Source organism: Copadichromis virginalis, linkage group LG1, assembly GCF_057382275.1.
Source record: "Copadichromis virginalis isolate Kocher_CV1m ecotype Utaka linkage group LG1, C_Virginalis_male_GT1.1, whole genome shotgun sequence".
Lineage (NCBI taxonomy): Eukaryota > Metazoa > Chordata > Actinopteri > Cichliformes > Cichlidae > Copadichromis > Copadichromis virginalis.
Genome location: NC_140618.1, coordinates 37,008,925 through 37,036,433, shown reverse-complemented (window position 1 = coordinate 37,036,433; position 27,509 = coordinate 37,008,925). Strand labels below are relative to the sequence as shown.

The 27,509-nt window shown below is 42.2% G+C and overlaps 1 protein-coding gene and 1 long non-coding RNA gene across 5 annotated transcripts; one reads left to right on the top strand and one right to left on the bottom strand.

Moving 5' to 3' along the window:
• The first annotated feature begins 41 nt into the window (after positions 1–41).
• prc1b (protein regulator of cytokinesis 1b) lies at positions 42–9,086 on the top strand. Of its 4 annotated transcripts, none has more exons than XM_085461122.1 (15): positions 42–367; positions 589–721; positions 2,698–2,820; positions 3,078–3,311; positions 3,513–3,683; positions 3,772–3,921; positions 4,031–4,178; positions 4,256–4,392; positions 6,039–6,134; positions 6,232–6,378; positions 6,460–6,573; positions 6,665–6,778; positions 7,248–7,430; positions 7,561–7,595; positions 8,510–9,086. In XM_085461122.1, the coding sequence occupies exons 1-15, from the start codon at positions 357–359 to the stop codon at positions 8,556–8,558; spliced, it is 1,845 nt and encodes a 614-aa protein (XP_085317248.1). In that variant the 5' UTR covers positions 42–356; the 3' UTR covers positions 8,559–9,086. The 4 variants fall into 4 exon arrangements, with proteins under 4 accessions (XP_085317248.1, XP_085317238.1, XP_085317260.1 ...); XM_085461112.1 differs by lacking the exon at positions 8,510–9,086 and adding an exon at positions 7,863–8,488; XM_085461134.1 differs by lacking the exon at positions 7,561–7,595 and having other exon boundaries at positions 7,248–7,353.
• An 8,511-nt stretch (positions 9,087–17,597) lies between these two features.
• LOC146719181 (uncharacterized) lies at positions 17,598–19,745 on the bottom strand. Its single transcript, XR_014921136.1, has 3 exons — positions 18,895–19,745; positions 18,698–18,809; positions 17,598–18,617 (listed from the first exon to the last, which is right to left on the bottom strand). It is a non-coding gene; the product is annotated as an uncharacterized LOC146719181 (long non-coding RNA).
• Between the last annotated feature and the right edge of the window lie 7,764 nt (positions 19,746–27,509).

The following is a 27,509-nucleotide window of genomic DNA, read 5'->3' as shown; positions in this document are numbered from 1 at the left end:
TACCGGCTGCCCGGCTCTGCTGTGAGTTCATCAGTTTAAAATTAACTGCAGTTTCTTCTGTTCTACTACGTGACGTCAGCGCACCGCCCGTGCGATCGTTGCGTTTGTTTTTTCGACGACGTGCAGTTCATTGCATGCAATGGGTAGAAGAAACCCTGGCGGCCCGATGTGGTGTAACAAAACGAGCGCACTGGCAGCACGGGCCAATCGGAGAGCGGGACGCTGCGAGTCGCGTATTTTGAACTGTGTACAAACGGACTGGGCGCAGGAGAGAGGCGGCCGTCTGAGGCTTGACTTTTCCACAGGTGTTTTAAACGGTTTTTACCTGTAATTGTAACGGGCTCTGGAATTTAACGATGAGGAAAAGGTATGTTTAAGTCTCTTTGTTTCTCGCAGTGGAGTCAGTGTTTGTAAACTATATATTGGGCTCTTAGCAGCTTACTGTTAGCTAATGTCAAAGGCAGTTCGTAATTGATGTGTGCGTGTTCCACAAAAATCCTGTTGTTATAATGTTACGAACGGCTGGATTATCGATAGCTTGTGAATCCTGTATTAATAAACGACGGTGTCTCCTGCGTTTGTTTTTAGCGAGGTACTCGCAGCGGAGGCTGTGTCGTGCCTGAATAAAGCGCTGTGCCACCTGAAGGACATTTGGGAGGAGATCGGCATCCCGGAGGACCAGAGACTACAGAGAACTAATGTAGTCAAAAGTCACATAAAGGTGAGACCATTTCACATGTAACAGTATGTGTAACCTCTGATCACTGCTGATGTGTCAGTGACTCAAATGCACCTGCTGGATTGTGACCGGGTTTAAGTTTTAGGCTAGTGGTGTTTCACGGAGTCTGGGTCCTATCATGATGTAGGATGGTGCAGGGTGCTTTGGGTGAGTGTAAATCTGAATGACAGCAATAAAGAAGGATGGGATTGATGCTTGCATTCATTATGAGCGAAACGAGACTGGAGACATTCAAAGAATCCGGAAAATCTGCAATAGCAAAGGTAGTGGGCGAAGGTAAACTTCCCGGGGGAGGGGCTTTTTAAAGCCTTGTGTTTGGGCAAAGTCATCACACCTGTGAGCAGTTTGTCATCAGATTGTAGTTTTTCTGTTCGAATTATCTGTTGTTTACATGCTGCTCAGTTTGATCTTCGGTGGATAAAAACGGTCACACTTAATGAATCATCCATTTGCAGAACAGAAGAGTGTAATATGAGACCTCTTAAGAAACATGAGTGCATTCCTTTAAAAGAAATGTAAATTGTGTGTTTGCGTTTTTTTTTTTTTTTTGTTTTTTTTTTTTGGATTTTTTTAAAAACACTTCGTGAACTCTGTAGACGTTACGTGTGCATCACTGTGGCAAAAAGAAAAACCTGTCTCTTACATCTTTGTGGAACAGCTGTGCTCTTTGTCAATGACAAGTTCTCTGTGATGTTCACCCTTTGCTATCTCATGCTCTTTTTTTGACTTGCTGACATCAGGGGAGTTTGGACAACCCTAATTTAGACAACGCTTCAAAATATCTGCCTGAACAAGTACTCAGAAATATTTCAATATGACTGTAGAGTGGCAAGGCTTGTTACTAAGAGATCTTTGGCAGTGGAAAATATTTACAGCTCTGATGATATTAATACCTCAGCCGGTCGCAGCAGATGGCTTTTACACTGCAGCTGCAGCCACTAGAGCGCAGGGCGCATCACCTCTGCCTGTTCGGTCAGCAACATCAGTTTGTTGCTGATCTGACTACAAAGTAAAGCGTCTCCTTCATTATGCTGTGGTAACATTTAATGTTTCACTGTTATGTGTGCAGCACTAACCTTAGAAATAAACAGCAGCACTGAGAGTTTATTTCACTGCTCTGTGTGCTGCATCGTCAGGTTGCTGCAGCATCCATTGCTTGATCTTTTGCAACACTTACATTTTACTGTTTATTTTTTCAGATTCTTTATAGAAGATCATTTTGTCATCATCTGATTGGAGTAGACATGCAGCTCATTTTGTGTGGGAGAGGAGTCATGTGACCCATGAAACACAACATTTTATGAGTTTGTTCAGAGTTGAAAGCTCCGCTTCGGAAAGAAAGCTGATAGCCACTGTAGTGATGCCTATTATAGTCTAAAAACTACAATAGAGTTAAAGTTATCTGCAGATCAGATGCATCTGGAAGTAAATATATTTCTGTGCTATTGACATGAAGTTTTCACCAGAAGTCAGTAACAACCTGTCCAATCCACACATGCAAAGAATTCAAAGCCAAGGAAAGTCATGACACCAGCAGAAGTGCATCAGGACTGAAAGCAATTTTTGCCACTCAGTGCAAATTAATATCAGCTGATTCAGTCCCAACTAGAATTGGTGATTGTTCAAAATTTATTTTATCCCCCTTATTTCAGTAGAAACATCAGAACTAATATCTAAACAGATACCATAGTTTGGGTAAGTTGTTGCTATCCTAATGTGCATTTTAAAACGAAGAACTGTGCTAGCTCTTTGGTTTACCTTTACAAGGAGCAGTATGCTAACCACCAAAGTCTTTGTTGCCGATTATATCTGGATTTCATGAACTGAAATGGAAATTGAAATGACTGTTTCCTAAATAATTACAGGAAGCGTGATTATTTAGGTGCGTGATCAGCTGTTGAAGAGAATTTTGATATTTACACTAAACTCCTGTTTGATTTGCTGCGTTTCTCCAACAGAATTTATTAGACATGATGATTCAAGAAGAGGAATCTCTGAAAAAGAGGCTCATCCTTAGCCTTCAGACATGCAAAACAGAAATGGAGAAACTCTGCTTGGAGCTTCAGCTGCCCGTGTTCGAGGTAACAGCGCGTTTCCATCTCAACGTGTTTAACTGGAAACTGAATCAAACATTTAATTACACGTCATCGAGCATCTTCCTTGGCAAATGACTGATTATATCATTGATATTCAACAAGCCTAACCTGCTTCCTCCTTTTGCTGTAAAACCATTTCTAACTTCATGCCTGTAGTTACCAGCTGATGTCTTTAATGACAATTTAGTGACTTTTAAAAAAAAAAAAAAACTTTTTGCTGTTAAATTTGTTTGCATATTAAGGAAGAGGCTGGCATCAGCATGCTCCAGCAAGAGAAGAACATCCGCACACAGATGGAGGCCCTGATAAAGGAGAAGGCTCGGCGGATGCAGCAGCTGAAGGCTCTGCTGGAGCAGGACCAGGACCTGTGCGACGTCCTGTGCTCCGTGCCGTACGGCATCGCTCCCGACTCCGTCCCCTCACTGGAAACACTGGACAACTTCCACCAGCACATCGCCAACCAGAACGAAGAGAGGGTAGGACCTCATAGTTCAAACCACACCTCTAACAGAACATTAATGTGGCTGCATGAAGAGAAACTGTGGGATGAACACTGCTACAAGCAGGAGAGATGTCACTGGACAGGCTGAGATCAGTCTGGGTGCAGCACTGTTTGATGAGCAGGTTTTGTTTCTTCCTCTTTGTTACGTCACATTTTGACTGCTTCATGTTTCCAGGTGAAGCGACACGCTGAGTTCACGGAGCTCAAAAAGCAGATCATTTTATACATGGAGGAGCTGGACCGTGTCCCCGAAACCAGCTTTGAGAAGGACGTGGTCTGTGAGGATGAGGACTCTTTTTGCCTCTCTAGAGACAACATTACATCACTCAAACTGCTTCTTTGCCAGGTGAGCAGAATCTTTTTCTTTTTTTGCATAAATCGTCATTTCAGCCCAACCTGTTGAGTTGCTAACTGATGCTGTGTTGATCTTGCAGCTTGAGGAACACAAGGCAGAGAACGAGGCCATGTGTGAGAGTCACAGAGAGAAGATCCAGCAGCTGTGGGACAGACTGCAGGTTCCACAGGAGGAAAGGGAGGCTTTCAGCCAACACATGGTCACGTCCAAGAAGAGGAATTTGGACGCGGTGAGAAGATGCTGCAGATTATTTTTCCTGTTCTTTGTGGACAGCTGTGAGTTCCAGTTCTGTGGCTGCTGTTTTTCCGTGTTGTTTGATCTTTATTTGTCCTCCTCAGTTACAAACAGAAGTCCAGCGTCTCGAGGAGCTCAAACTGCAGAACATCCGCAATGTCATAGATGCCATCCGCTCTGAGATCGCTGTCTTCTGGGAGAAGTGCTTCCTCAGCACAGACCAGCGGCAGGCTTTCACACCATATTTTAGTGGTGGGTTTTCTTGTTTGTCACACATTCTTTTCGCCTTTTGTTCAGTTTTTTAAACTGAAGCTGACTGATTGTTTTAGAGGACTTTACTGAAGATCTGTTAAGTCTGCACGATGCTGAGATCCAGCGCTTGAAGCAGCATTATGAGGATCACAAAGAGCTTTTTGAAGGGGTTCAGCAGTGGGAGCAAAGCTGGAGACTCTTCCTGGAGCTGGCGGTGAGTTTGACAGGAAGCTACGTCCATGTATAACACTGACACAAAATTAGGTTGTTTTATGTCTACTGAAACATTTGAATTATAGTTAGATCATGGACACAATGTGTAGACTCAGCTTTCATTCTAGAGTCTCTGACGTGTTTAGGAGCTGAAGCTCCTCCACGTTTTTTTTCTTTTTGTTTTGTTTTGTTTTTTTAAAGGGACCATGGGCAGGTGTGTGCGATTCCTCCGTTATATCATTATTAATTAAGCAGATAAAAAGCCTGCAGTTTGAGGTGCGGTGCTTGCATTTGGAAGATTTTGCTGTAAACAGACCACATTGGTCAAAGGAGCGCTCCATGCAGGTGAAACGATCCATCCTTAAGCTGTGAAGAAAAAAAACATCCATCCAAGAAATTACTGCAATATTAGGAGCGGCAAAATCTACAGTTTGGTGCAAGAAAGAAAGAAAGCTGTGGGGAACTCAGCAACACAAAGACCTGGATGTCCACAGACATCAATGTGATCGCAGAATCATTTCCATGGTGATGAGAAATTCTTCACAAAGTGAATAACACTCTCCAGGAGGAAGGTAGGAGGTAGGCTTATCAGTATCCAAGTCTACCATAAAGAGAAGACTGCATGAAAGTAAATGCAGAGGGTTCATTGCAAGGTGCAAAAAAGAAGTCATCTCAAAAAGCCAGCACAGATCTGGACAAACAGATGAAACCGACATCAACCTCTACCTGAATGGAAGGTGTGGAACAGCTGATGATCCAAAGCACACCACATCATCGGTGACACACGGCGTCATGGACTGAAGCACAGGGACACAGGAGCAGCTGAATGAACTCTGAGGTGTTCAGAGACTGTCTGCTCAAATCCAGCTAAATGCAGTCAGATTGATTAGCCGGTGTTTCATAATACAGATGGACCACAAGCCAGAACATACAGCCAAAGCAAGCCAGCAGTTTATTAATGCAAAGAAGAGGAATATTCTTTATTGGCCAAGTAAGTCAGCTGATCTTAACCCAACTGAGCGTTTTACTTGTTGAAGACTAAACTTCACAAACAAACAGGAAGTGAAACGCGCTGCAGCAAAGGCCTGGCAGAGCTTTAAAAAGGAGGAAACCAGCATCTGGGGATGTTCAAGACTTCAGGCTGTCAAAGCCAGCAAACAGTTTACAAGCAACTATTAGTTTGTCCAATGACCTTTGAGCCCCTGAAATGAAGGGGTTGTGTTAAAATGCTTTATTTGGTCACATTTTTATCCAGTCTTTTTGTTCAACCCACTGAATTTAAGCTGAAAGTCTGCACTTGATCTGCATCTGAGTCGTTTCATTTAAAAATTCACTGTGGTGATGTACAGAACCAACATTAGAAACAAGTTGTCTCAAAATATTTATGGACCTCTGTATGTGCTGTGACTGGTCTTAAATCTCACTCAGATAATTGTTTTTAATTATAAATCTGTTATACAGATTATGAACATGTGTGGCAGGAAAAGTTCATACAAATAAAACATGAATATCCATGTTTCATCACTTTAAATGAACATTTCTGAATTCATTTGGAAACATTTGTCACTCCCTTAATGAACATGTTCTATTTGGTAATGCTGCTTCCAGGTCCATCTCCATTTCTTTCACTTTCTTTCTTTTCTTCAGAAAAAAGCAACAGATCCATCGAGGTTCACTAACAGAGGAGGAAATCTTCTCAAAGAGGAGAAACAGAGATCTGACCTGCTTAAAAGCCTGCCAAAGGTAAAGAGCAAAGCCACCTCTTTCCTGAGCTGATAATATCCTGTAGCATTAATCGCGTGTGTGTGCGCGCGCGCGCGCGTGTCTTTCCTTTTTAAAGATTGAAAAGAGATTAAAAGCCCAGATCGACACGTGGGAACAGGAGCAGGGTCGAGACTTTCAAGTAAACGGCCAGAAGTTTCTGCAGTACGTGGAGGAGCAGTGGGAGCTGCACCGAATAGAGAAGGAGAAGGAGAAGCTGGAGAGGGTAAGAGTGTGTTTGTATTAAAAGCTTACCCACGGTGTTTGCTAAGGGTGCTGATGATTTGTCTTTCCACAATCTCTGCAGCACATTAAGAAAAGCAAACAAACGGAGGAGGACATGTTGTATGGAACCGCAGTACGAACCCCAACCAAGCGCAGGTTCCTGGGCACCGCCACCCCAAATAAATCACAAAAGATGGTAAATGTCAGCTTGTAGTCGGGGTTTTGATTCTTGCTGTAATTAAGCCGCCGTCTCTGCAGTACTGACCCTGCTTCGTCTCTCTTATCAGGGTAATGCGACCTCCAGCATCTCTAGTGGCACCTCTAACAGCACAATGCGCTCTGTCTATGGTGGGACTGTCTGCCGCTCGCCGGCGCCGCGCCCTCCCCTCTCAGCAAACAAGGTTGGCTTGATTTTTGGGAAACTTGTTCACATCGAAAGCATGCTCACTGATATTTGAGCCTCGGACGTAAAATATGTTCGATGTTTTTCCTGGTTTGTCTTTGGAGTCAGTTAAACACAAAGTGGTCAAATTGATCCATCAGCTCGATATAGACACCAATTGCCTAACTTATTATAACCTGTCTATTTTACTGCTTCATGCTAAAATGTACCATAGTTGCATCGTGTTGTGCGACTGTTATATTTTACTTATCAGCAGAGCATGCCTATAAATGCTTCAGGACGTTTACACGTGTTGTCTTATTTTTCGTCTCCGTGGTGCAGAAACCTTTCATGATTTAAAAATATTCTGTTTGAATGAATTAAAGTACAAACAGTGTATTTATCAGTGCTTTGGGGAATTGAGTGAGTTGGTGTAAAGAAGCAACAACTCTGTATTTCTCTGATGTGACTCTGTCCTCCTCCATCAGACCCTGGCAGTGCGGACACCGGGGGGCTGTAAACCCCCCCACCCGAGACTGCAGGGATGCAACAAAGAGAATGAGGCCCAGCTGAAGGGCAGCAGCCCTCTGAGGGGTGCGTTGCTGACTCCTGCTAGTCCACAGCGTAACTTCAGCATAGCCTCTGTTGCCAGCACATATTCAGAGTTTGTGGTAATTTAACACTTTTGTCTCTGCATGTCTTTATTATTTTGGTCCCTCTGTTTCTGTGCAATAACATTTTAAGGCATAAAGTCAAGGATGAAGTACACGATAATGCTTATGCTGTACATTTGTATTTTAGAGGGACTTGGTCAGCACTGAATCTGTTCAATCAAGGTGTGTTTAAAGTCCTGAAACTTTGCATAATCCTAACTAATTGCCTTAATCTGCTCTAACTGCATGCTTCAAACCAAAGACAGAAATCACCTTAAAGATAAAATTAGCAATTAACTTTCTTAAACGTGATGGCACAGATTTATGGGTAGCATAGATTAACAGTGGGTTACTCAGACACTGTGTTAATTTACTAATCGTTGATATAGTGGATGTGAATCAAGGCTTCTGAGCCCTCTGTATCAGGTTTCTTTGCGCTGCATGTCATAGACTGGGAACCTCCTTAGTGTGGAGCTGTGGGGTCTACATTAGTGACTGTGAGCGCAGGAGCTCCCGTCCATCTCCTGTTCAACTTTTCTGCTTATCGGATCAGAAGAGATTTGGCTCGAAGGAGCTGAAACACATTGTCCAACTGAGGGGCTCCACGAAGAGCAGTGTGACGTGAATAAAGATTTATTTTAGACTGTAAATAATCCAAAGCTGTTTTGAGTTTACTTTATTTCATCAAGTCTTCACTGTGACAGCACAAGCAAACTAAACAAATCCACAATCATGACCCTGTCCACAGAGGAAGCACGTACATGTGAGAGCAGCTAGCTAAGCTCATACTAACAGCTAAACGAGGCTCTCTTTGGGCTTCTGTGATTGGCTTTTGCTGCCATCGTCACTGAAGGTTCTCCAAAATGTCACCATTAACCGTTGTTGGGTGTGCTGACATGTCAGCGACGGCTAATGCAAGTTCAGTGTTTAGACACCTTTATTCATCTGCACTGCTGTTGCTGCTAGCACTACTTAGATGAGCAGCACTTTAATATCTGTGTGATTGTCTGATTTACACTAACAGTGTGTGTCTTGTCTTCTCCAACGGCCCGCACACGTATGTGACGTCACGCTCACGCCTGCTCGTTTTTCCACAGCGAGACCTGTCCAAGGCCTCTGACGCCAAGATCCAGCACGGCATCCTGAACTCCACCACCACCAACCTTTGACCTCTCCGCTCTGATTGGTTAAAGTTGAGGTCTCGTTCAACAAGTGTCACTACCTTTCACAGCGATCTGCTTGTCCATGTAAATGAAGGCATTAATATATTATGTGTTAAATGTTTGAGAGCAAAGGCCTGAGGAAGCTTTTTGATGTTTGCCTGTCACTGAGAACAGTCAAACCAACACTACTTTGGCTGTATAATTTTACAGTTATTCTAATAGTATTGTCCATATCTTATACTGCACATTGTTGTTTTTTAGAGAAAAAGTTGAATAAGAAGTTTAGCTTTATAAAGTTATGCAATCTGGAGCTGCAGGCCATATATGTATGACTGTATTGCACTTTGTTTAGAAAATATATTGCTGCGATTAGTGTAATTTCACACAGACTCACACTGTTCCCTCGGTCTTTTTTTTTTTTTTTTTTTCCTTTTCCTAAATGTTTCTGTATATGTCTCTATGCTGTTTGTGTTTTTTAAGCTAATTCATAAAGATTTCAGGCTGTCAGGACTTTAAAGCCCCTTTTTGGACATGAAAAGGTTTCAGTGACACATTTTTCATGGCTTCATTCAGACAAACCCTCTATAGCAGGGGTGGGCAACTCCAGGCTTCGAGGGCCGGTGTCCCTGCAGGTTTTAGATGTGTCCTTGAACCAACACAGCTGATTTAAATGGCTAAATTAGCTCCTGCAGTTCTCCAGAGGCCTGGTAACGAGCTAATCATGTGATTCAGGTGTGTTGACCCAAGGTGAGATCTAAAACCTGCAAGACACCGGCCCTCAAGGCCTGGAATTGCCCACCCCTGCTCTATAGTAACAGCTGTGTTACACCATGTTTGCCTACATGCGTGACACCGTCACGTCTCTGGTGACGTGCAACTGAACTTTTGAATGTTTGGTTTTCTCCACTATTCTCATTAACAGAGCAAACTAAGGATTAGCACGTGTGCAGGCGTAAGTCTTTGTGCGCTTCAGTTTCAGGCTTGTGTCATGTTCAGATCTGCACATATGGGTCTATCCTGGTAAAGTTGCCGTGATGACTCCTGCTGAAAAATGCTGCCATCAGATTATGAGAAAAGGAATGAGTGTCTGAGAGGGGCTTTAGGTTACATGTTTGAAATCACAGAAACGTCATATCACGGCTGATTTTGGAAGCAAGAAAAATAAATGAATACATTTTTCACTCAAAGACAACAAAGAAACTGGTTGGGGAAAAAAAGGCTGCCCTCTAACATTTTGTGGAGCCCATTTGGAGATTATTTTTGAAAACATATCAAGACACACAAACCCCAAAGTTTTCAGAGGGTTCTCACAGGTTTAGCCAGTGTGTAGCACAAACATGTTTGACATCAGAGGCTCTGGTTGGGTCGTATGGAACGCCAGGACTGACATAATGAATTAATTAAACACACCATTAAATACACTCAACAAAAATATAAACGCAACACCTTTGTTACTGCTCCCATTCCCCATGGGATGGACGTAGAGACCTAAAATTCATTCCAGATACACAATATAACCATCCCTCCCAAACAGTGGTCACAAATCAGTCCAAATGTGTGGTAGTGGGCACATCTGCTATATTGAGATAATCCATCCCACCTCACAGGTGTGCCACATCAGGATGCTGATCTGACATGAGTAGTGCACAGGTGTACCTCAGACTGCCCACAACAAAAGGCCACCCTGGAATGTGCAGTTTTGTCTCACAGCAAAATGCCACAGATGCCACAAGCAATGAGGGAGCGTGCAATTGGCATGCTGACAGCAGGAATGTCAACCAGATCTGTCGCCCGTGCATTTAATGTTCATTTCTCAACCATAAGCCGTCTCCACAGGCGTTTCAGAGAATATGGCAGCACATCCAACCGGCCTCACAACCGCAGACCTCGTGTAACCACACCAGCCCAGGACCTCCACATCCAGCAGGTTCACCTCCAAGATCGTCTGAGACCAGCCACCCAGACAGCTGCTGGAACAATTGGTTTGCACAACCAAACAATTTCTGCACAAACTGTCAGAAACCGTCTCAGGGACGCTCAACTGCATGCCCGTCGTCCTCATCGGGGTCTTGACCTGACTCCAGCTTGTCGCCGTAACAGACTTGTGTGGGCAAATGCTCACATTCGATGGCGTCTGGCACGTTGGAGAGGTGTGCGCTTCACGGATGAATCATGGTTCACATTGTTCAGGGCAGATGGCAGCTGAGAATGTCCCAGTTCTTGCATGGCCAGCATACTCACCGGACATGTCACCCATTGAGCATGTTCGGGATGTGCTTGACCGGCGTATACGACAGCGTGTACCCACGAATATCCAACAACCTCGCACAGCCATTGAAGTGGAGTGGACCAACATTCCACAGGCCACAATTGACAATCTGATAGACTCCATGCAACGATGTGTTGCACTGCATGAGGCAAATGGTGGTCACACCAGATACTGACCGGTTCTGGGTCCCCAGATCCCCAATAGCGCAAAAAACTGCACATTCCAGGGTGGCCTTTTGTTGTGGGCAGTCTGAGGTACACCTGTGCACTACTCATGATGTCAGATCAGCATCCTGATGTGGCACACCTGTGAGGTGGGATGGATTATCTCAATATAGCAGATGTGCCCACTACCACACATTTGGACTGATTTGTGACCACTGTTTGGGAGGGATGGTTATATTGTGTATCTGGAATGAATTTTAGGTCTCTACGTCCATCCCATGGGGAATGGGAGCAGTAACAAAGGTGTTGCGTTTATATTTTTGTTGAGTGTAATTAATTAAATGTGGCAATAAATAAACATTGTAAATAATGAATTAATTATTGGCACATTTAATTAATTATTTAATAATGTATTTAATTAATTCATTTTGGCACTATTGTCCCCTTCATGTCTCGCGTTGAAATCATCTTATCTGTCAGCCTCACCCATCAAACTGGGACTTGTGTCAAGCCAGCCTCCAGTTTGTTTTACGTTTCCTGTGTATTCAAAGTATTACGGGAATGGATGTGGAAACCGGATTTCAAAATAAAAGCCAACTTCGAGTGAATTAACAGATATGTTAAGAACATAATAACATATAATTTAGGCTTTTTTTTTTTTTACAAACTCTAATGTTAGATCTATATGACACAGCCTTGTACCCTAATTGTGCCCTGTCACTATCAAGGCCATCTTATTTTGGATTTCAAAGTAAAAGCCCTGTGAATCTTCATTTTTGAACTACTCTTTAAATGACTTAATAATGCTCTTAAAAGCAAAAGTCGTATTTCCAAATACTATTTGAACTTTATATCAACACTTTCCAACCACAGTCTTTTTCACAGTGATACCATATCAATATCAAGTCAGTCTGATTTTGCCTTTCACAGTAATGGCCCTTTGAAATTGCTGATATTTGACTTAATCTTTTAACGATTCAAAATGCTCTAAAATGAAAAATTCTTGTTTCCACAGGGTAATTCCACCTTAGATCAACAGTATACAGCCCCACAGTGATACCATATCAATATCAAGTCATTCTGATTATGCCTTCCAAAATAAAAGCCTTCTTAAATTGTCCATAATTGACCTAACTTTCAGTGATTTCAAAATGCACTAAAAAGGAAAATTCCTGTTTCCACAGGGTAATTCCACTCCAGATCAACAGTATACAGCCCCACAGTGATACCATATCAATATCAAGTCATTCTGATTATGCCTTCCAAAATAAATGCCCTTTCAAATTGAGCATATACAACCTACTTTTTTAACGATTTCAAAATGTTCTTAAACAGAATTTTGCTGTTTCCACAGGATAATTTCACTTTAGGTCAACAGTATACAACCTCACGATGTTACCATATCAATATCAAGTCATTCTGATTTTGCTTTCAAAAATAAAAGCATTTTCAAACTGCCCATATCTGACTTGATCCTGGAACAATTTCAAAATGCTCTAAAATGGAAAATTCCTGTTTCCACAGGGTAATTCCACTTTAGATCAACAGTATACAGCCCCACAGTGATACCATATCAATATCAAGTCATTCTGATTTTGCCTTCCAAAGTAAAAGCCTTTTCAAATTGTTCACAATTGACCTACCTTTCAGTGATTTCAAAATGCTCTAAAATGGAAAATTCCTGTTTCCACAGGGTAATTCAACTCCAGATCAACAGTATCCAACCCCACAGTGATACCATATCAATATCAAGTCATTCTGATTATGCCTTCCAAAATAAAAGACTTTTCAAATTGCCACGATACGACCTACTCTTTTAAAGATTTCAAAATGCTCTAAAAGTGAAAATTGCTGTTTCCACAGGATAATTTCACTTTAGGTCAACAGTATACAGCCCCTCAGTGATACCATATCAATTTCAAGTAATTCTGATTATGCCTTCCAAAATAATGGCCTGTTGAAAATGCCCATAATTTACTTAACTTTCAGTGATTTCAGAATGCTCTAAAAAGGAAGATTTCAGTTTCCACAGGGTAATTCCACTTTAGATCAACAGTATACAACCTCACGATGTTACCATGTCAATTTCAAGTCAGTCTGATTTTGCTTTTCAAAATAAAAGCATTTTCAATTTGCCCATATATGACTTACTCTTGGAGCGAATTCAAAATGCTCTAAGATGGAAAATTGCTGTTTCCACAGCATAATTCCACTTTAGATCAATAGTATCCAACCCCACAGTGATACCATATCAATATCAAATCAGTCTGATGTTGCCTTCCAAAATAAAAGACTTTTCAAATTGCCGATATACGACCTACTCTTTTAAAGAATTCAGAACGCTCTAAAAATGAAAATTGCTCTTTCCACAGGATGAATCCATGTTAGATCAAAAGTGTACAACCACACCATGGTACTATGTCAATTTCAAGTCATTCTGATTTTGCCTTCCAAAATAATGGCCTGTTGAAAATGCCCATAACTTACCTAACTTTCAGTGATTTCAGAATGCTCTAAAAAGGAAATTTTCTGTTTCCACAGAATAATTTCACTTTAAATCAACAGTATACAACCTCACGATGTTACCATGTCAATTTCAAGTCATTCTGATTTTGCTTTCCAAAATAAAAGCCTTTTCAAATTGCCCATATACGACCTACTCTTTTAACGATTTCAAAATGCTCTTAAATGAAAAATTCATGTTTCAACAGGACAATTCCACTTTAGATCAACAGTATACAACCCCACAGAGAAACGATGTTAAGATCAAGTCACTCTGATTTTGCCTTCCAAAATAAAAATATTTTCAAATTGCCCGTAGACGACCTACTCTTTTAACGATTTCAAAATGCTCTTAAATTGAAAGATGCTGTTTCCACAGGATAATTCCACTTTAGATCAACAGTATCCAACCCGACAGTAAAACCATGTAAATTTCATGTTGGTCTGATTTCGCCTTTCAAATTAATGGCCCGTCGAATTTGTCCATATGTGATATACTCTTTCAATTATTTCAGAATGTTTTAAAAATGAAAATTGCTGTTTCCACGGGATAATTTCACTCAAGATCGACAGTGCACACTATCACGGTGATATCAAGTCAATTTGCCTTTCAAAGTAATGGTCCATTGAAATTGTCCATGTATGACCCACTCTTTCACTGACTTCAGAATCCTATTAAAAGCAAAGTTGCTGTTTCCACAAGTTCATTTCACTCTACATTGACAGTATACAACCCCACAGTTTTATCACGTCAGTATCGGAATTATAATTGTTCATTTGGTACTTTTAATAATTAAACGCGGATGCTGTTAACAGGACAATTACTGTTTCCACTAAGTAATTGGAGTTCATGCAAACCATACACAACCTCTACAGTGGTAACATCTCAATCTCAAATCAATCTCGTTTTTCATTTCAGAGTACAAGCCTTTTGACTTTGTTTATAGGAGCTTCTCTTTCCACAACTTCAGAATGGCATTAAATGGAAAGTTCCAGCTTCTATGAATTAATACCAGTTTGTGCCAACACATATCATTGCATATAATCTAACAGTGGAGTTGGTGACCATACTTTTCGGTGACATTAGAATGCTGTTAAATAGGAAAATCCCTGTTCCCATGCAATAATTTTTCCTCTAAATCAATAATATACTCCCTCAAAGTTGTACACTGTGAAAATCAAGTCTTTCTTGTTTTGGCTTTAAAAATAATCGCCCTGGAAATGGTTTGCAAGCTGTTTTGTAATTTCTTTATTTAGAATGACATCTTTCCACAGACTTGAAATATGAACGTACTATCAATTACAACCTAGTGGCAATTTCAGCTTCCTTTTACATCATCTTTATGATTCAATTCTGTCATAATCAATTGAGTCTGATTTTGCTTTTCAAAATGAAAACCCAATATGTGTTGAAACAGCAATTTTCATTTTTAAAACATTCTGAAATAATTGAAAGAGTATATCACATATGGACAAATTCGACGGGCCATTAATTTGAAAGGCGAAATCAGACCAACATGAAATTTACATGGTTTTACTGTCGGGTTGGATACTGTTGATCTAAAGTGGAATTATCCTGTGGAAACAGCATCTTTCAATTTAAGAGCATTTTGAAATCGTTAAAAGAGTAGGTCGTCTACGGGCAATTTGAAAATACTTTTATTTTGGAAGGCAAAATCAGAGTGACTTGATCTTAACATCGTATCTCTGTGGGGTTGTATACTGTTGACCTAAAGTGGAATTGTCCTGTTGAAACATGAATTTTTCATTTAAGAGCATTTTGAAATCGTTAAAAGAGTAGGTTGTATATGGGCAATTTGAAAAAGCTTTTATTTTGAAAAGCAAAATCAGACTGACTTGAAATTGACATGGTAACATCGTGAGGTTGTATACTGTTGACCTAAAGTGAAATTATCCTGTGGAAACAGCAAAATTCTGTTTAAGAACATTTTGAAATCGTTAAAAAAGTAGGTCGTATATGCTCAATTTGAAAGGGCATTTATTTTGGAAGGCATAATCAGAATGACTTGATATTGATATGGTATCACTGTGGGGCTGTATACTGTTGATCTGGAGTGGAATTACCCTGTGGAAACAGGAAATTTCCATTTTAGAGCATTTTGAAATCACTGAAAGGTAGGTCAATTATGGACAATTTAAAAAGGCTTTTATTTTGGAAGGCATAATCAGAATGACTTGATATTGATATGGTATCACTGTGAAAAAGACTGTGGTTGGAAAGTGTTGATATAAAGTTCAAATAGTATTTGGAAATACGACTTTTGCTTTTAAGAGCATTATTAAGTCATTGAAAGAGTAGTTCAAAAATGAAGATTCACAAGGCTTTTACTTTGAAATCCAAAATAAGATGGCCTTGATAGTGACAGGGCACAACTAGGGCACAAGGCTGTGTCATATAGATCTAACATTAGAGTTTGTAAAATAAAAAAAAGCCTAAATTATATGTTATTATGTTCTTAACATATCTGTTAATTCACTCGAAGTTGGCTTTTATTTTGAAATCCGGTTTCCACATCCATTCCCGTAATACTTTGAATACACAGGGAACGTAAAACAAACTGGAGGCTGGCTTGACTGCAAGTCTCGAATTGGAGGCTGGCTTGACACCAGTAAACTGGGGGGGAACGCGGCCACTGCAGCTTCTATAACATTTGATTGGTTGCCGTGCAAAGTAAGTCAAGACAGGTCGATCTTAGATAATCGATTGCTTGTGTGAACTTGGGGCAGCCAGGTATCTCAGAATGCATTTCAAATCACAGGCAGCAATGTTGGTGGTGTAAAGTTTTGAAATACCCCGTTTTTCTGTCACCAGCTACACTTTTAATAGTGTTTTAGCCGCGAATGTAGCGCCGTAATCTTCACACATCTGGTCAGGTTGTCGACATAGAACATGTTTGCAAAAGTGCTCAGCTAACAGTCAGCTGACAGAGTGCACCGAGCTCACAGCCCCGGTGTTCCAGCTTCACTGTTTGTTTTTTGGGGGGAAAGGGGGGTTAACCGGTTTGTTTACATATTTCACTCTCCGTGTTCCACATGTTGCATTCGCAGATTCTCATTTTCACCAAACGATCGTCTCTTTCCGCCTGGTCTTGTGTCTCTGTGCTTCTGTAACATAAAGAACGAGCTGACATTTTTCTCACGACACCAGCGATCAGCTCAACAGGCCCTCAGTTTACCTGCATGCATCCTCCTCCTCACCTGTCAGCTGTTTAACACCTGGGCCCTGTTTCAGGAAGCCGGTTTGGAAAACTCAGAGTGAAAAACGACACTCACGGTTGAGTAACCCCGAACTGTCCAACTCGGAATATTCCGTTTCAGAAAGGCTGATAACAATTAGTTCAGTCAACGCGGAGTTGCTTTAACCCCAAGTGAAGCGCGCGGACGAGGATACATGAAGCCCTGATAAGCGGAGCACAGATTAAGCGAGTCACCATGGAGACGGAGGGAAAGAAGGCGTGATCAATGTATTTTACAGCGCTTGAGGCCGAAATTCTGATGGCAGCATATGCCGATAACACGCAAATTCCGCGGAAAAAAGTAACACAGCCACAGCTGCGAAAGACAGGGAGCATGCATGGCAAAACATAGCCGACAGAGTCAATGCGTGAGTGTTAATTTAAACATTGATCTAGGGATTTCCACCCATTTAACACGTTATTTTATCATATGTTATTTTATTTGTTATTTTATACATTTTATTTTGTGATGTGATGTGAGCGCAGGTGCAACCCAACAGGCCCCAAACGTTCCTGGCAGCAAGTAAAAATGAAATATAAAAATATAGTCCAAACAGGTAAGGTGTAATTGTATTATGAGCCATAGTGCTTGGTCTGTTTGTCCCATGTAAATCAATTGCAGTTAGAGGCTACATTAATTTTCTTTCTGTAAGCACTTATTGAAATTATCTGAGCACATTACAAGTACATATTTGCTTACTCTGTATGCTCAAATGTGGCCCGTTATAGCCAACAGAAAAAAAGCGGAGGCCCGAAAAACAGGTGGGGGTCCTCCACCACCACCACTCACAGAGGCTGAGCAGTTGGCCCTCAGCCAAAACAGTGGGCGCCCTGTGGCCGAAGGCATCTCTGCGGGGACATCCTCTGAGTCAATAACCCCGCAAGACACAAGTGCCTACATAGGGGGTAAATCCAAAATAATACATGATGTGCATACATCCTTTCTTCACAGTCACCTTTGCAGTGCTACTCATTCATTTGATAAACTCTTTACCATAATGGATTATTTTGTAGTGAAGTTATTTTCCGACTGATTTTGCCTTCCCTCAGGCTTGGTTGTCTTTGAGAGCATAATGACAATGAAGTGTAAGGTGATTGGTATGTTTGTTAATTGCCATTTGGTCCCTTGTAAGTTATAAGTGACCTGTATAAACCTCATATTCTATCAGTTGATGGTGGTGGTGTACTGCATCTGGTGCAGCCTCCTGTTGAGCCAGACCAACATGCAGTTGTGAGTAATACTCCACAGATTATATGAGTGTACAGTAGAACAGCAATGTTGTTTATTTCTTTACTACAGGAAAATAATGAAGAAACATTGACAGCTGTTACAGAGGAGGAAGCAACAGAGACACTTTATGAGGTGTACATCTTTTAATACTTTGTGTACAGGAAATACAGGTGACCAATAAAGCCAGTTGAACAAAAAATCTGTTTATTCTTCTTTCAACATGTTGAGGTGATGGGTCAAAAGAAATGATTGTGACATATGGTGTCTCTGACTGCACTTCCATCTTGTATGTCCGTGGGAGGGTCAGGATGTTCATGGTTTGGAGCACTGCTGATGTTTGGTTCAGAAGGACAGTGTTCTCCTCTAATTGTGGCAATGTTGTGAAGAATCACACATGCCACAATAATGTCACATGCCCTTTCTGGGGTGACCCTGAGTCTTTGCAGGCACTGGAACCGGGCCTTAAGCATTCCGATAGTCATTTCAATTCTGGCTCTTGTCCTGCAATTAGCCAGATTATATCGCTGCTGTGGGCCCGGTTCAGGGTCAGGGTAAGGGGTAAGCAAATAGGGTAAACATGGATACCCCCTATCACCAAGCAAGTAGCCAGTGAACTCTCCTAAGACAGAAGGATACACTTCAGTTCAAATGTCCCTGAAGCAATTGGTCTTTATATATTTTAAAGTATTCTCAACTCACCATGTCCAAATTTTGTGCTCAGTGTACATTCACGGAATATTTGTGAGTCATGGACAGAGCCTGGCCACTTGGCTTCCACATTTGTGATAATGTTGGCAGCATCATATATGATCTTCACAGTGCAGAGAACACAAATTAGCATCCATTACTATGATAAAATAATTTGTTAGTTTGAAATGCTACAGGGAACTATGTACCTGTACATTAATGCTGTGGAAAGACTTCCTGTTCACATAGTCTCCTTCATTTACTAAAGGAGCAATGACTGGAATGTGAGTGCCATCTATACAGCCAATCACGCCTGGGAACCCTGAAAATAAATGTAAAATTTAAGTAGTAGTCCAAGTATCACCACACCATAAATTAAGTTTTGGTCATCCTGATACCTGCAATTTTGTGGAATCCCTCTTTGATGAATCTTGTGGGTCTATGACCGGGGAACACCACAAACGTGTACAGGAGACGTTTCAGTGCAACTGTAACATTCCTGACTGCCCGACAGACGGTAGCCTTGGAAACGTGCTCAGCGTCACCAATATTATACAGAAAGCTCCCGTTTGCAAAAAACCGAAGTGCAATACAAATAATATGTACAGAACTGAGAGCATGTCCGCGATGTGTCACATGCGTAATATATGGCCTGAGGATGTTATTCAAATAACTTATAGATTGTGCTGAGAAACGGTAACGTTCACACAGAAAATCATCAGGAAATGATAAAATGTCCAAACGCGCTCTAATCACTCTCTCCCGGCGGAGAGCTCTGCGGAGAATTTGGGCTTCACGATCTACTGGCTCTTCAAGGAAGGGACACGCCATGTCCGACACTTCCTACTGTCAGGTTTCCGACAAAGGGGCGGAGACAGTCAGGGTTAGTTGTAGTAAACCTGCTAGGGGGCAGGTTAGCTTCACGGCGTGTGTCGTCATAGTGACTCACTCAGGCTTCAGCTGAACTCGCTTTGTGAAACCGAAAACCCAGAGTTTTCGTTAACTCAGGGTATACTTACTCAGTTTTTCCACTAAACCGGCTTCCTGAAACAGGGCCCTGCTGCTAGTTCAAGAAACACGCCCACGTGACCTGGTGATAGTCACAGTTTAACTGTGCTCGATATAACGCAATGTCGGCGCATAGTATTTTCCCCGAGCGCAGAGCTGCTGGAGCTTGTTTCCCTACAGAGCACTTTATAGGCGAACCCACTTTATCAGCGGCTGATGTCCAATCACCGGCACACAGCTTTGAAACCTCACCTGAGTTTTAGCTCTTAGTGGTTAAACGCTGGACTTAATTCACTCAGGTTCTGTCTGTCGGGTCACGTTTACTTCGCTGTTTTATTTACAACCGAAAGCAGGGGCGATTCTAGGATCAGAGCTTTGGGGGTGCTGAGCACCCAGAGAGCTGCCCAGCCAGGCAAGATAAACTTCAAGATGAGACTTCTTCCCCGTCTCTGTCAGTCCCTGCATCCTTAAATGTCTCCAGTTGTTCCGAGTTCTCTCTGACTGTCTCCTTGGTGCATTTAAACCCCTGTTCCTCCCTGTCCTCGTCGTCTGTTGTCTTCGTCTCCATTATCAGTCATCATAATTTTACCGTCTCTGTGCAAGTCTGCAAATTTCTGTATTAAATCATAACATTCTTAAATTCATCAAGTCTCTCTGTGCCTGGGTCCTCATCACAAAACATGACATCACTGTTTTGTACATTTTAACACAATTTAATCCCACATTTGTGAAAGAAAAGCAAAACACTTTTTTAAAGTCTGTAATAAAACCATCAAATCTGATAAAGGTTATTTAAATGCTGCAGAAGAAGAATGGATTGGAATAAAATTAAAAAAATACATATCCTAACCTTAATTACTGCGGGAGAATAATGAATGATGCTCATAGTGAATAAAAAGTAAACTGAGTGCATTTTTTGGACAGAGATTCACTTTTAAAGTGTATGTATAATATAATACAGATACATAAAAATACACTCCAAAAATAGAGTCCTTGAAATGTACAAATGTACAAAATATTGATTAAAAAAAATTATAAAAATGGAGGCAACTTTGCCTATGGTACAATGTATGAAAAGATCTTTACTGCAGATGCTACTATGACTCTGAAGATTTTTTATTTTATTTTAAACCATGTCACCTCACCTTGAGGTTGGCAAATCTGTCACTTTTGGTGGTCAAGTCTCTCAAGCAGGTTAACAGTTTCTGTTTTGCCTGTCACTCTTCCCTGTCTGTTTTCATACCTGGTTCTTCCTGACCTTGTACTCTCTCCTCATGTTCCCCCCATACCTCTTTCCCTCTTTGGACTGACAATAATACACAAATAGATTGTATTCAATTAGATGAAAAAATTACATTAATGTGAAAAAAAATATTATTAAGATCACTAGTAAAAAAAAAAGTCCTCTCTCAGTGTACTTTCAACCAAAAGGCAAATAACCCAACCACATGTACATCTAATAAAAGATATAAATATTGAAACACTGATCCAACATTATCCTTTGTTGACAGATCATTTGTTCTTACACTTTTACCTGAATGTTGCTTCTGGGTATCATATTGGCACATATGACAAAATAACCAGCTTCTCTCTTTCCATTTCAAACAGGACAGTGGTAACAGCAGCAGGCTACGGACAATGTTAAGTTTTAGATTTTAAATAGTCTGTATAAATGTCAATGGGAACAACAGGACAGTCAAATGTAGCTGATTTTACTACAGAGCAGGACGGATTGTAGGGTAGCAAACATAGTCGGGAAACAAGTTTTCAACACTGCAGGTTACCTGGTGTAATGTTTTTCAGCTAAAAAGAAACATGGCCTGACTCCTACCTAACTATATAAAGAGTAACTGAAGGTTAAATGCAGCTAATATGTCTTGTTTTAAGCCAGATGCTCACACCTCCACTCAGCTGCGTCTCAGCCACTATAGCTCTTGCAGCAACAGCGCTAGAGCCAGAGTAGGGGAGAGGCGAGCTGGAACAAACCATTTTTTGGGTGGTGGGAGGGGGTTATCTATACTTTTGTTGTTAAAATGTTACGTCTCAACCAAGTACTGAATGATTTTTATATTTTTAGTAGTGTGTCACACAAACAGCAAAACTATTGTCAAAAAAAAGAGTAAAAAATCTTTGGGGTGCTTTGATTCATTTTGGGGGTGCTGAAGCACCATTTTGGGGGTGCCATGTTCTGACTGAGAGATTTTTGAAACTAATTCAAATGTACAGCTCTGCTATCACTTCCAACATAAATGAAGACAGAAAACTAAACAGCAGTGACGTTTGCAGGGTTACTGAAGTTGGGCGACCTGGTATATAATGTTGTGCTACGTGATTGTGTCATCCAGTTTTACTACCCCAGTCGGGTTGTTTGAGTTCGAGCGGATGCCGTTTGGTCTGTGCAATGCACCCGCTACATTTCAACGCCTGATGCAGCACTGTTTGAGTGGACAGATTGCAGAGTCTTTATTGGTGTACTTAGATGACATTATCATTTATTCACCTGACTTTTCGTCTCATTTACAGCATCTAGATGAAGTGTTTCAGAGGCTGTGGCGTCATGGGTTGAAGTTACAGCCGAACAAGTGCGAGTTCCTGCAACAGGAGGTGAAATTTCTGGGGCATGTAGTGGATAAGTATGGTGTAAGACCAGACCCTGATAAGATTTCTGCAGTGATGGATTGGCCGGTCCCTGATACCATCAGACAAGTCAGATCCTTTTTGGGCCTGGCTGGCTACTACAGACGTTTTGTGTCCGCGAGCACCTGTTTTAGCATACGCAGATTACTCCCTTCCCTTTATTGTGTATACTGATGCCAGTGGGTGCGGGTTGGGAGCCGTTCTGGCGCAGGTTCAAGAAGGTCAAGAAAGGGTAATAGCGTACGCCAGCAGAAGCTTACACCACACGGAACGGAATGACGCGAACTATAGTTCCTTCAAGTTGGAGCTGTTAGCCCTTAAGTGGGCAGTTACCGAAAAGTTTAAAGACTATCTGACTGGTGCACGATTCGTTGTGTATACTGATAATAACCCTGTGGCCCATTTACAGACTGCTCGCTTGGGCGCAGTAGAACAACGTTGGGTTGCCCAGCTGGCCTCTTTCGACTACGAGATCAAGTATCGTTCGGGTAAGAGCAATATTAATGCTGATGCCCTTTCTCGATTCCCCACTGTCCCAGCAGAGCACCTGGAGGGGGCTGGATCAGAGCGTGGAGTCACTTCAGCAGCCATTGAATTGACCTGTGAGGTAGAGGGGAGTGACTGGGTAGAAGCACAAGTTCACGATCCGGATATTCAAGTGGTAAAACAACTTCTGGAAGCTCAGGTCGCACCCACAAAGTCAGAACGTCAGGCATTGTCGCATGGTGTGCGGCGACTCCTACAGCAGCAAAAAAGACTTTTTATTAAAGACGGAGTACTGTGCCGTAAAGTGTCGGACGAATATACCCAGGAGACTCGTTATCAAGTTGTGTGTCCTAGTTCCAGGTGCCATGAGGTGTGGCGGAAGATCCATGAGGCTGCTGCCCATGCGGGGGTAGATCGAACCCTCTCTCGGATACGGCAGCGGTTCTACTGGGTTAACATGGAAGCGCAGGTACATCAGTTTCATCTGGGTTGTGTCCCCTGTAGTCTACAAAAGGAGAGGGTAGAACCTAGGGCTCCACTGCACCCTATTTCGGTCTCATACCCTTTGGAGGTTGTAGGCATGGATTTCCTGTCCTTAGGTCGACCAACTGACACTTATCAAAATATACTTGTGGTGACTGATCTGTTTACGCGGTTCGCTTGGGCTATCCCTACAATAAACCAAACAGCAGAGACTACAGTAAAGGCTTTGTGGAAGTACAGTGGGGCAAAAAAGTATTTAGTCAGCCACCGATTGTGCAAGTTCCCCCACTTAAAATGATGACAGAGGTCAGTAATTTGCACCAGAGGTACACTTCAACTGTGAGAGACAGAATGTGAAAAAAAAATCCATGAATTCACATGGTAGGATTTGTAAAGAATTTATTCGTAAATTCGGGTGGAAAATAAGTATTTGGTCACCTCAAACATGGAAAATCTCTGGCTCTCACAGACCTGTAACGTCTTCTGTAAGACGCTTTTCTGTCCCCCACTCGTTACCTGTATGAATGGCACCTGTTTGAACTCATCATCTGTATAAAAGACACCTGTCCACAGCCTCAAACAGTCAGACTCCAAACTCCGCCATGGCCAAGACCAAAGAGCTTTCGAAGGACACCAGGAAAAGTATTGTAGACCTGCACCAGACTGGGAAGAGTGAATCTACAATAGGCAAGCAGCTTGGTGTGAAAAAATCAACTGTGGGAGCAATCATCAGAAAATGGAAGACATACAAGACCACTGATAATCTCCCACGATCTGGGGCTCCACGCAAGATCTCATCCCGTGGGGTCAAAATGATCATGAGAACGGTGAGCAAAGATCCCAGAACCACACGGGGGGACCTGGTGAATGACCTGCAGAGAGCTGGGACCAAAGTAACAAAGGTCACCATCAGTAACACACTACAACAGCAGGGAATCAAATCCCGCAGTGCCAGACGTGTTCCGCTGCTGAAGCCAGTGCATGTCCAGGCCCGTCTGAAGTTTGCCAGAGAGCACATGGATGATACAGCAGAGGATTGGGAGAATGTCATGTGGTCAGATGAAACCAAAGTAGAACTTTTTGGTATAAACTCAACTCGTCGTGTTTGGAGGAAGAAGAATACTGAGTTGCATCCCAAGAACACCATACCTACTGTGAAGCATGGGGGTGGAAACATCATGCTATGGGGCTGTTTTTCTGCCAAGGGGACAGGACGACTGATCCGTGTTAAGGACAGAATGAATGGGGCCATGTATCGTGAGATTTTGAGCCAAAACCTCCTTCCATCAGTGAGAACTTTGAAGATGAAACGAGGCTGGGTCTTCCAACATGACAATGATCCAAAACACACCGCCCGGGCAACAAAGGAGTGGCTCCGTAAGAAGCATTTGAAAGTCCTGGAGTGGCCTAGCCAGTCTCCAGACCTCAACCCCATAGAAAATCTGTGGCGGGAGTTGAAAGTCCGTGTTGCTCGGCGACAGCCCCAAAACATCACTGCTCTCGAGAAGATCTGCATGGAGGAATGGGCCAAAATACCAGCTACTGTGTGTGCAAACCTGGTAAAGACCTATAGTAAACGTTTGACCTCTGTTATTGCCAACAAAGGTTATGTTACAAAGTATTGAGTTGTATTTTTGTTATTGACCAAATACTTATTTTCCACCCTGATTTACGAATAAATTCTTTACAAATCCTACCATGTGGATTCATGGATTTTTTTTTTCACATTCTGTCTCTCACAGTTGAAGTGTACCTCTGGTGCAAATTACTGACCTCTGTCATCATTTTAGGTGGGGGAACTTGCACAATCGGTGGCTGACTAAATACTTTTTTGCCCCACTGTATGTGATACAGCCGTTCGGTTGCCCAGGCCGACTCCACCCCGACCGTGGGTCTAATTTCGAATCTGCATTAATGAAACAGCTTTGTGATACCTATGGTATAGCCAAAAGCCGTACGACACCTTACCACCCTGCAGGGAATGGTAGTGTAGAACGTTTCAATCAGACCCTATTGAACATGCTCCGCTCCCTAGAATCAGTTAGGCAGAGCCAGTGGGTAGGAAATCTGCCGGAACTCGTTCATTATAATAATACTATCCATAGTTCCACAGGTTATGCGCCTGCCTATTTGATGTTTGGTCGACACTTGCGACTTCCTGTGGACGTGGTGTTAGGCGTGGCCCCCCAGCAGGCGAGGCAGGATGTAAGTGAGTGGGTGTATTCTCATCAACAGAAACTCTCCCTAGCTTACCGTTTGGCTGGGCAGAGGATGTATAGTGCGGCCTCCCAACACAAAAGCCAGTATGAGAAAAGAGGCTGTACCCTCCCATTGTTGCCCGGAGAGAGAGTCTGGGTACGTGACCGAAACAGACAGGGCGAAGGAAAACTGTGCTCCTGGTGGTCTCCTGAGCCATATGTGGTGTTGGAACAGGTGGGAGATGCGGGCTTAGCGTATAAGGTCAAACCAGAAAAGGGGGGTAATATACAAACTTTACATAGGAATGCCTTAAAAGTGTGCATTGCTCCTCAAACAGACTTTACCCCTCCTACGGAGGAGCCAACCACAGGCCCTTCGGATTTCCCAGCGCCAGTGTTTTATGGGTTTTTACCCCTTACTGACTGTGTGTCACCTCACCAGAGTGATTCAGGTATGTCCCTTAGACGGTCCATTAGGACCACGCGTGGGATTCCACCAGAGCGTTATAGGGAGATGGAGCATTAGCAGGGACTGCTAATATTTCAGTGTGGGGGGATGTCATCCAGGGAAGGACGGATGTTGTTTTGCTGTGCTGTATTTTAATGTGAAGTGTACTTATTTATATTTTTATATTGCATGTACTGGTTATATTTTGTGCAGTGTTTTATTTAGATTGCATGTTTTGGTTATACCGTCAAATTGTCCTGGAGAGACTCCGCCTTTCCCCATTTTTACTAATTGGACACACCTGAGAGGAAAGGCAGTGTAATTTACAGAGTGCTGAGTGACACATAAGAGGGTTGGAGCTTGGCGTTCGAGGAGGACGGACAGCACCAGCGACTAGGGACGCGGAGCGAACAGGCGGACGGCAGTAGTAACGAGAGCCCAGCTTGTGCACTGCGGGAGAGCAGAGGCGGCGAGACAGCTGGTGCCGATTTGCAGTTTTAAAGAAGCGGCCGGCGGAGTTGAGAGCTCTGCCCACCCGGGGTAAGTCTTCGACTTAGCCCCTTTTATTGAATGAAAATTGCCGAAAAGAATAGTGACTGCCGCTCCCTCCCTTTCTTCAGCGTACCAGGACGCGGAATGCGGGGAGGAAGGCGAGGACTCCGCTGGGTTTCCCTTTTACATCACTTCGCTGGACTTTTTTAGTTCTTTGTGACTTTTATATCGTGGCGGATGCCACTAGACTTTTAATGTTGTGTTTTATTGCTTTTTATTGTGTTACCCCTTGGCCAAGGTTGTTTTAATTCATTTTGCATTTTTAACTATTTAAATATAATAAATTATATTTTAATTATACAGTTTTTTAATCGTGTGCTTTCCCTTGGCAGCTCCACTGCTCTGTCCGTTTGGAGGAAGGTTTCCTTCCTTTAAAAAAAAAAAAAGACACTGTGGAAATAAAATCACCTTCGCTCCGTTACAATTGCTAGCGACACAGCTATGTTAGCATAACATTAGCACAGTGAAGCTGGAGGATGAACCACAACTTTTTTTCCACTCATTAAAAGTTAACGTGAGGGATTCTGGTGGTCAGGGACAAATGCAATCGCATAGCAGGCCAAACTTCAGTCAGGAGAACAACTGAGATTATTCATCCACAATACAGGGTTAGTTATTAATATACTGCAACAACATGGGAATAGAGCAGCTGCTAGAGAATTCAACATTAATGAATCAATGTTACGGAAGTGGAGGAAGCGCAGTTTTTGGCTTTCCCCATATTCCAAAAGTGCTTCATCTCTTTGCTATGACTGTTGCCCGGAATAATTTGCAGATGATAATGGTTGTAGCCACACTGCCATGCTTTTGACCAAAACAGGCGCAGCTTGATGACATCATCACATGTGCTATCCCGATAGAGCGGTATAGTCAAAATCTCTATCTTTGGCCAAATTTATATTGTTTCTATCGTATATCATTTCTATCGCCCACTCCTACATGACAGAAACACCAACGTTATTTCTTTTATGCGTTTATACGCAGGTCACGCTGATTACTGAACAAAAACCCA

Excerpts from the sequence above, each read along its gene's own strand:
- prc1b (XM_085461112.1), top strand. Across the intron at positions 3,922-4,030 it reads AGAAGAGGAATTTGGACGCG|TTACAAACAGAAGTCCAGCG; the intron begins GTGAGAAGATGC and ends TGTCCTCCTCAG. Across the intron at positions 7,431-7,560 it reads GCACATATTCAGAGTTTGTG|AGGGACTTGGTCAGCACTGA; the intron begins GTAATTTAACAC and ends TTTGTATTTTAG.